The 8,711-nt window shown below is 31.6% G+C and overlaps 8 protein-coding genes across 8 annotated transcripts; 2 read left to right on the top strand and 6 right to left on the bottom strand.

The window, feature by feature from the left end:
* Positions 1-470: 470 nt before the first annotated feature.
* DDB_G0294280 (hypothetical protein) lies at positions 471-1,951 on the top strand (the record flags this gene model as incomplete). The annotated part of the gene is made up of 2 exons (XM_628762.1): positions 471-1,106; positions 1,130-1,951. 2 exons carry the CDS (start codon positions 471-473, stop codon positions 1,949-1,951), a joined length of 1,458 nt encoding a protein of 485 aa, XP_628764.1.
* Positions 1,952-2,368: 417 nt separating this feature from the next.
* Positions 2,369-2,767, bottom strand: DDB_G0294278 (hypothetical protein; the record flags this gene model as incomplete). The annotated part of the gene is made up of 1 exon (XM_628761.1): positions 2,369-2,767. One exon carries the CDS (start codon positions 2,765-2,767, stop codon positions 2,369-2,371), a length of 399 nt encoding a protein of 132 aa, XP_628763.1.
* Positions 2,768-3,097: 330 nt separating this feature from the next.
* On the bottom strand, positions 3,098-3,304 carry DDB_G0294276 (hypothetical protein; the record flags this gene model as incomplete). The annotated part of the gene is made up of 1 exon (XM_628760.1): positions 3,098-3,304. One exon carries the CDS (start codon positions 3,302-3,304, stop codon positions 3,098-3,100), a length of 207 nt encoding a protein of 68 aa, XP_628762.1.
* An 86-nt stretch (positions 3,305-3,390) lies between these two features.
* DDB_G0294274 (hypothetical protein) lies at positions 3,391-3,624 on the bottom strand (the record flags this gene model as incomplete). Its single annotated transcript, XM_628759.1, has 1 exon — positions 3,391-3,624. One exon carries the CDS (start codon positions 3,622-3,624, stop codon positions 3,391-3,393), a length of 234 nt encoding a protein of 77 aa, XP_628761.1.
* Positions 3,625-3,745: 121 nt separating this feature from the next.
* On the bottom strand, positions 3,746-4,159 carry DDB_G0294272 (hypothetical protein; the record flags this gene model as incomplete). Its single annotated transcript, XM_628758.1, has 2 exons — positions 3,746-4,012; positions 4,136-4,159. The coding sequence occupies 2 exons, from the start codon at positions 4,157-4,159 to the stop codon at positions 3,746-3,748; spliced, it is 291 nt and encodes a 96-aa protein (XP_628760.1).
* Positions 4,160-4,253: 94 nt separating this feature from the next.
* On the bottom strand, positions 4,254-4,874 carry DDB_G0294270 (hypothetical protein; the record flags this gene model as incomplete). The annotated part of the gene is made up of 3 exons (XM_628757.1): positions 4,254-4,489; positions 4,568-4,614; positions 4,867-4,874. The coding sequence occupies 3 exons, from the start codon at positions 4,872-4,874 to the stop codon at positions 4,254-4,256; spliced, it is 291 nt and encodes a 96-aa protein (XP_628759.1).
* Positions 4,875-5,005: 131 nt separating this feature from the next.
* Positions 5,006-6,198, top strand: DDB_G0294268 (hypothetical protein; the record flags this gene model as incomplete). The annotated part of the gene is made up of 4 exons (XM_628756.1): positions 5,006-5,170; positions 5,298-5,528; positions 5,720-6,034; positions 6,193-6,198. The coding sequence occupies 4 exons, from the start codon at positions 5,006-5,008 to the stop codon at positions 6,196-6,198; spliced, it is 717 nt and encodes a 238-aa protein (XP_628758.1).
* A 1,781-nt stretch (positions 6,199-7,979) lies between these two features.
* Positions 7,980-8,651, bottom strand: DDB_G0294266 (hypothetical protein; the record flags this gene model as incomplete). The annotated part of the gene is made up of 2 exons (XM_628755.1): positions 7,980-8,258; positions 8,331-8,651. 2 exons carry the CDS (start codon positions 8,649-8,651, stop codon positions 7,980-7,982), a joined length of 600 nt encoding a protein of 199 aa, XP_628757.1.
* Positions 8,652-8,711: the final 60 nt, after the last annotated feature.

The following is an 8,711-nucleotide window of genomic DNA, read 5'->3' as shown; positions in this document are numbered from 1 at the left end:
ATCCCATTCAGACTTTACACTCGTCGAACAAACAAGTTTCACTCTCAGTGTCTGACTCTAGCCAATGGAGATTGGGATCAATCGTCCCCCATTCCTCAAGAGGTCAAGTCAGAGATTTCACATTGGTTAACAGTTCTAAACCAATGGAATGGAAAAGAAATCAGTCTGTTTCCAAGTTACGACTATGTTCTTACAACCGATGCCTCGGAATCGGGTGCAGGTGCCACTCTCAAGAAAGGAAACAAGGTAATCAAAACTTGGTCATTCCAGTGGTCAACAACTCAATCAAACATGTCATCAAATCGTCGAGAAATGCTCGCACTGCTAATGGCCTATCAAGCGCTATGTCGGAAACTGAACAACTGCAAGCTGAAGATTCAAACCGACAACACTGCCACTCTCTCTTACATCAATCGGCAGGGTGGTCAAATACAAGATCTCTCAGTTCTGTTCGAACAACTATGGAAACAATGCCTCAAAAAGAAAGTGAACTTGATTGGAGAGCATATTCCAGGATTCAATGTAAAAGCCGACCACCTCAGCCGTCTTTCAGAGATGAATCACAAATCATCGTCCAGAGTAATCAAGAGTTACAACTGGGAACTGAAGAAGGAAGTGTTCAATCGCATCCAACTTCACTTCGGTCAAATACAGATGGATCTGTTCGCATCTCACCTCAACCATCAAACGAACAACTACTCAACAATCAGAATGAATGCACTCCACCTCGATTAGAGTCAATGGAAGCAATGTTTGGCCTTTCCACCACCCATTCTTTTGCCTTCTATCCTGGAGAAGATGAACTCATCCAGTTCGAAGAAGGTTTCTATAATACTGATCTTCCCAATCTGGAGATCAGCAACTTGGTATCCGATGATTCAAGCTCAAGTTCCTCGTCATCATCGCCACATGTTTCCTCAAGTACTGGGAACATTCCAAGAAGTATTGACCAAACAATCAGTAGAGTCGATACCAATCCAGATTCAACAACGTTGGAAGCTCGGGATTATTCAACTTTCCAATCTCATGTAATGTCCTTCGCTCGTACAACAAATACAAAAACAGCTGAGCTGTTAATGAAGTCATGGGAACCTTCAACTCTCAAAGTATATAGCTCCAGTTATACAAGATTCCGCAATTTCTGTACTTTAAACTCTTTGAATCCAGCAAACATTACCTTAGTTGTTTTCATGGATTATCTTACACATCTGTTCAAGCACAACCTCCGTTAGCCTTCTCAACAATTAATGGTCATCGATCTATGTTGAATCAGTTGTTACTCCTTAAGAATCAAACTGATATTGTTAATGATCCATTCATCACAAGAATTATGACTGGTATTCACAAGTTGCGTCCTTCATCAGCAAAGTATAAAGAGATATGGGATGCAAACCAAGTATTCAAGCACTTATCTACTATAAAAGTCATCCCTAAGTACACATACACTGCACTATTAAACAAGACACTTGTACTCTGTAAAATGTTTGGTTTACCAAGATCATCAGACTTGGTGAAGTGGTCGTTCAAAGGTCTCATTATTACTCCTGACTCAATCAAAGGTCCAGTTATTAATGCTAAAGAACAAAGAAGTGGTGTTGTTTCAATCTTAGAATTAACTTCGATAGATGATACAAACTCTCAAGTATGCCCTGTTCGCCACCTTGCAACATACCTTAGAACCTCAAAAGGAAGAAGAAAGCCCCATTCGGGTGACTCTGTCTTTATTAAGAATGAGGGTGAACCGCTCCAAGTTAATGATATTAACTCAATTGTATTATCAACGCTCTCAAAGTCAGGCATTGATATTGTCAAGTTCAAATCTCACTCTACCCGTTCCGCTATGGCTTCTCTGCTGTTGTCCAATAACGTTCCGTTCCATGTTGTCAAGAAGATGGGTCGTTGGAAATCAAATGATACTGTAGATACCTTCTACGATAAAAGAATCATTTAATTTATTAAATTATATTTTATATTAAATATATATATATATATTAGTCCCATCCCACCCGCCCTTAGTCGGAATTCCATAAATCAAATTGTTTTTAGTTTTTAGTGCCACTATTTATACGTTTTTATTTTCTTAAAAATTTCGCAAAACTCAAAAAAATAAGAGTTTTCGACCCTTCACAACTTTGTGCATAGTGTCGGTTCGGAATTTTTCAGTTTTTCGACCTTGCGCAATGATCGCGTCATTGTGCCGGTTCGAAATTTTTACTTTTCTTTCGAAAATTTTTTATTCTTCTCATGTTCTAGAACATTCTAAAAAATTATCTTAAATATTTGGGAAATTCAAATTGCTTGGCTTGTTTAAAATCCAATTTTAAACCATTATAGCTCATCTTTTCGGCAAGCAGCATAATTGTTTCTTCTAAAGCCTTAGGGAGAGGGAGTTTGTCAAGTCGATGGTAGGTCTAGTGAGGATAGGTTCATGCTGCTCAGTTGTAGTTGGTTTAAATTCTTCTTGGACGTACTCATGACTGGATAAGAAATCATGGAGCTTCTTTGTTATTTTTTCAAAGTCTTGCTCAAATACCATGGCTTCTTGTTGCGTATCTCGAATGATCTTTGATATAGCTGCTCTTTGGCTTGTATGAGTGTATCGAGTTGAGATTGCGGGGCCGCTTTTCTGATTTGGTAAATTCCCTTTAAATTCACCAGAAAAGACCTCTTCTTTAGCTTCCTCCACTTGCGCTATCTGCTGATCCATCTGATCTAGCAAAACACTGCTTTGCATGAATAGAGAAGGGTCATCGTATTTGTATCCCATTGTTTTAGCAATTCCTGTGCCTGCTTGGTCAGATTAGTCACGTTTTGCATTGGCTCATGCTGCATAGAAGTAGCATTGAATTGCTGAGCGAGGATGTTTAACTATTACCCTGAAACTTCTTCCTGCTCTTGCTCGGGTTTTTCTGCTTCCTTTTCACGTTCCTCTATTTACTTTCTTTTCGCCTCTTGCAGATCACGTTGTATCCCTTGGAGTTCCTATCCAAGTTGGTTTTTAGATGCTAAAATTCTTTCTTGGAAGGTGCTTTTAGCTCATCATTTGTTTTCCAGCCTTTTCCATTGCCCCAATTATTAATCCGTTGTAGATTATTGTTTAACCATCTACCAGCAAATGAGCCAAAGACAGATAAGCCGGGTTTTGTTTGAAAACAACCACCAAAAAAAGCCACCAGCTCCCGTTGACGCGATGCTGCTTTTTAATAATGGTAGGGCCACATAAGAAACCAGACACACCAATGCACCCACAGCCAGAATCCCTACAATAGTTGCGGTAATGGGATTTTCTTTGACCCAATCCCATAATTTACATACCATGCCCTGTTTTCCCACTCCTGTTTTCTCTTTGTATTTTTTACATCTTCTTGGTCTCTTCTGCTCTCCCTTTCTTTATCCTGGTGGGGCTCTTTGGTGAGCGCTTCTATACCCTGAATATTCTCTTCGATGATGCGTTTGTTTTCTTGCTCTCATGTTTGCTGCGATTGGTGTACTTCTTGTTTTACAGCAAGAAGCGTTAGAGTTAGTAAACTCTACCTTTCTTCTAGCTGCTTGCTCACGCATGGTTTGTGCATTTTGAAGCGCGATCATCCTCTCTTTGAGGTTAAGGTGCTGCTGTTGCCGCATATGGGCTAGCTGCCTCGGATCGTCTTTTCTTCGATGCAAGAGAGCTTTTCTTTTTTTCAGTCAATGCGGTACTTCGGGCGCTTTGAGATCTATGAACAGCTGGGGGTGCGCTGTTGATCAATCAAGCTTCTTGTTCCTGCTCATTGAGTACTTTACCTTCTTCAATGCGTTCCTTTAGCTCTTTCTCGATCGCCTCCAATTGCTCTTGTTTGGCTTTTTCTTGCGCTATTTCTTGCCCTAAATCTGCTTGGGCCTTTTGAGCTAGGTTCTGGGCTTGCTCAAGCTGTGTTTTTTTTGTCCTAAAATCGTTGAGGAGTTGCTGTAGTTTCGCTTCAAGTGCTTGCTGCTCACGCTCCACTTCTTCTAGCGGCCTAGTTTGACTAGCAGGCTGGTATTGCTTGTTTATTCCATCAATTTGGGCTTGAAGCTGTTTTATTTGCTGGGATCATTCTTGAATTCCCTTTGTTACTTCGATCTGTTTTGCTTGTGCGTGTTTTATTTGTTGAGTAACCTCTTTGAGGCGTTGCTGGCGCATCTAGCCTAGCGGGTATAATCCTTTCGATGGTATATTTATTGTGCTTGGTTTAGTTAAGGAGCTCTTTGGCGAGTTCTTCATTAAGAGTACATCTCTAAGTGATCTTTTGTGCCATTTTCTGCGTACTATCATGTGATTTTCTTAGCTCCTGTAGTTCTTTTTGGGTGTGGTTGAGTGCTTGGTCTAGCTCCTTACGCTTCTTTGTTAATGTTTGCTTGAGGGATTGAGTGAGATCGTCAGTATCTTCAAATAGTCTTTTGGTGGTATGGAGGTTGACTTGCTGGGCGGATTGTAGCCTTTGAGCAGCTAGGTTTTTGGCGTGGTATTGGACTACTTTTTCATAAGGAAGAGTAAGTACCCTCTTCTAATATACACCCTATATTTTTTAAATTACTATCATTTATTTACCTAATGTAATGACAGTGAAAATATATGTAAAACTCAAACAATTTGCTCTTATTTAGAATTAGCCTTGGAAGTATATAATTATAGAAAACACAGAGATATCGACATGTCACCTTGTCAAGCAATCGGAAAAATTTTTTTTATAAATTGTTTCCCATCTCTTTTTTTTTTTTTTTTGAAATTATAAAAAAAAAATAAAAAATGAAAATTAGATAACTTTTTATTATTTCTTTTTTTTTTTTTTTTTTTTGTTATTTATATTAATTATTATTATTTTTTTTTTTTTTAAAAAAAAAACTTACTCTAACATTTAAATTATAATTTTGTAAAATCGAAATTTTAACAATAATAATTGAAGGGTCAAATAATGCAAATGCAGTTATTATTATTATTTCAAACAGCTACATTAGATAATGGATTTCATGTAAATATAGAAGAAAAATGTTAGTTAGTATACCAGATATATCATATAAACAAAGACAAGAAATTATTCTTAAAAATATTGAAAAATATAAAAACAATTGGTCATCAAAATCAACAAAAAAACAATTTAAAATTGGTGATACAGTGTTTTTATTAGAAACATTAAATAAAAAGAAAACATTGGTAAAGAACAAGATTATTGAAATACATAATGATGATCAAAACAATAAAAAACCTATAGGATACAATTTCTAGAGGATGTTATTAATAACAAACAAAAAACCGATATGTCTTGGACCAAATAAATTAGTTCATTATAATCAAGCAAAGGAAAGAACCCATGATTTTACCACAGTACAATGATTTAGATGATTCAAATGATTCAAATGATTCAAACGATTTAACTTCTTTTACATCAAATTTGTACCTATCAAACCATAGAAAAGTTGTTGAGATATTATTATCTTTTACAAAGAAAATTGGGTATGATCTTACTAATTACAATTTTAATGCAATCGCAATTCCAGATGATCCTTTAAAAGTTAATTAAGGAAAGAATTAGGTTTACTTACTATACCCCAATATGTTATTTAAAAATCTGTTACCTGTAATCCTTCTTTGAATGTTGCTCGTCAACTTGTGTCATCTATTGAACATATATCCAATATTCATCATTTGACAAATGCTTTGCAACAACCACCAACTTCAAACACATCATCATCTTTTGTTCAGACTTTAAATCCACCAGATATTGTCTCTCAAACACCATCAAATCCACCAACCATTGTTACCATAGCACCATCAAATCCACCAACCATTGTTACTCAAGCACCATCATATACACCAACCATTGTTATTCAAGCACCATCAAATCCACCAGCAATTGTCACTCAGACACCATCAAATACACAAGCAATTGTCACTCAAACACTTTCAAACCATCCAGATAATGTCATTGTACCCATGTTGTCTCCAATCAAAATTCAACATAACAAACAGATCATCCTAAGATCCCTAAAACATGACTCCCCTCAAAAACCAAAAAAAGTTAAAATTTTCAAGAAAGGAATTATTAGCCAAAAAAAAAAAAATATATATTTTAAAAAATTGAAAAAAATTAAAATAATTGAAAAAAAAAGAAAAATAAAAAAAAAAATTTATAATTCACAAAACACTTTTCATTCAAGTCGTATAAAATTAAACAGTATTAATAACAAAAATAAAATATGAAATCATTAAAAAATTAATTATATAATAAGAATAATAAAATTCATGTTTTTAATTATAGAAATACGAATAATAATTATAAAAAAAAAAAAAAAAATTAGAATTAATTCATTATTAAAATGAACCTATCAGTGGATAATTGAATTAATTCTATATAAAGTTATTTTGAAAAAGATCGAGTTATCCCGGAATAAATCCAGTTATTTCGAAAAAAAATTTTTTATTTTTGAAAAATTTTTCACTTTTCATATGTTTTTTTTTTTTTTTTTTTTAATAAAACACATTATTTAAAACAAAAATTTTAAATAATATTAAACAATATTTGTTAAGACCTATCGTATATTTAAATTTGGTTGTATTTATAGAGAAATAAAGAAAATATAAAAATAAAATAAACTTGAAAAAAAAAAAAGAACTTAAAAAAAAAAAAACTACATATAAAAAATAAATCCTTTATTTGAGTCCCGGTATTTTTGATTTTTTTGTCAATACTATTTATTTTATTTATTTATTTATTATATTTTTTATTTTAATTGTGAATAAATGAAAAAAATTTAAAAAAAAAATAATATGAAAAATGAAAAATTATTCGCGAAAAGATTGATCGGGGTAACTCTATCTTTTTAAAAATAACTTTTTTTGTTCAGAATTAATTCAATTATTCACAGAAAGGTCCAATAAAGAATAATATGTAAAATCTAGAAAATCTAGAAAATCTAAAAAAAAAAATATATATATATATATAAACCATTGCCAATAAAAAAAAAGAACATTGCCATTTAAAAAGGTTTGTAATTCTTTTAGAATATTTTTTTTTTATTTTTATTTTCATTTTTATTCCTAATATAGTTTACAAAAATTCAAAAAAAAAATTTAAAATATTTATCCGTTAAATAACGGCTTCGAAATCCGGACCTCGCTTTTAAAGCGATTAAAATGCTAATTTTTACGTTACAAAGCGAAGAAAAATGCATTTTTAAAGCCAATTTAAAGCAAATTCAATTTAAATTTGCTTTAAATTGGCTTTAGTGATGCTTTTTAATTTTATGAAAATTAAAAAAAAAAAAAATTATGAAAATTAAAAAAAAAAAAACTAAAAAGATAACCAAATTAATTTTAATTCTTTATTTATTTGTTTCAGTGGCAATTGAATTCTATTATTATTATTTTTATTAATTAATCATAAATAAGTGTTTCAGTTGCCTTGGGTTTTATATTATCACAGCGATGAAAATTACACCTTTAAAGCAACTTTAAATTAAATTAAAAGTGGATTTAAAGTCCTATAAAAAAGTCACTTAAAAATTAATTTAAAAGCAATTTTTTAAATCACCTTTAAAATCACCTTTAAAATCACCTTTAAAATTACCTTTAAAATCACCTTTAAAATTAACTTTAAAATGACCTTGAAAATTACCTTTAAAATGACCTTTAAAATTACCTTTATAATTCTCTTTAAAATTAAGTTTAAAATGCCCTTTAAAATTAACTTTATAATGCTCTTTAAAATTACTTAAAAATATGATTAAAAATTATATTAATAATTACATTTTAAAGCTCCTTAAAAATTGAATTTTAAAGTTTATTAATATTTACATTTAAAAGCACCTTATTAATAATGCTACAAAAATAAATAAAAAAAATTTAAAAATTATTTTAAAACTATAGTATGAAATAAAATTTTATGTGAAAAATAAAATACACAGATATATTATTTTTTAATAATAAAATTTATTTTTAAATTTTAAAAATTATTTTAAAACTTTTATTGGGAAGAATTTAAGTAAAGTGCAGAATGAGGAAATTGAAAAGCTTCTTGTGCATCTTTTCTCATTTTAGCCTTAGAGTCAAATTTACTACTAAAATCATTTAATATTGAAATTAATCTCTTTATTAAAGGAACTGAATCTGGGTACCAGTGTTTCTCTTCACCTGTTTTACAAGAGTCAACAAACTTTAACCTTGCAAAAATATTTTGACTGGTACAATCTTCGTTACTACCACCTGCTTGTTTAATTATTCCAGTAATAAAGAAATTTGAAACCTATTTATTTAAATTAAGTAAGTTTTTTTTTTTTTTTTTTTTTTTTTTTAAACTATTAATCTGGTAACATACATCGCCATCTGAATAGTATTTACTTTGACAAACTTTCTGAAGACTTTCGTATTCCAATATGTATGTTACACGTGGGTTTGTGGCTATTTGCACTGTTTCTTGGATTGGTGGAACAGTTGGCCTTGGAACTCTTCTAATTATTATTCTCTGGTTTTCCATTGGGTTTGGAACATTTGCATTTCCTAATACATTACCTATTGACAAATTATTAAATGATTCATCTCCGATAGAAATATTATTGTTTGTTCTTCTTTGGATTGGTGATTGGTCAAAATCAGGTACATTACCATTTGGTTCTATAAAATTTGCAGATGAATTCATTTTAAAAAAATATGTATTGAAATCATTTTCGCTTTTTCAGTCTGCCCGAAAATGAAAAAA

Source organism: Dictyostelium discoideum, assembly GCF_000004695.1.
Source record: "Dictyostelium discoideum AX4 chromosome Un chrUn_00015, whole genome shotgun sequence".
In the NCBI taxonomy this organism is placed as follows: Eukaryota; Evosea; class Eumycetozoa; order Dictyosteliales; family Dictyosteliaceae; genus Dictyostelium; species Dictyostelium discoideum.
Note: the sequence above shows the minus strand (reverse complement) of the source record. Positions and strands in the feature narration are given on the sequence as shown.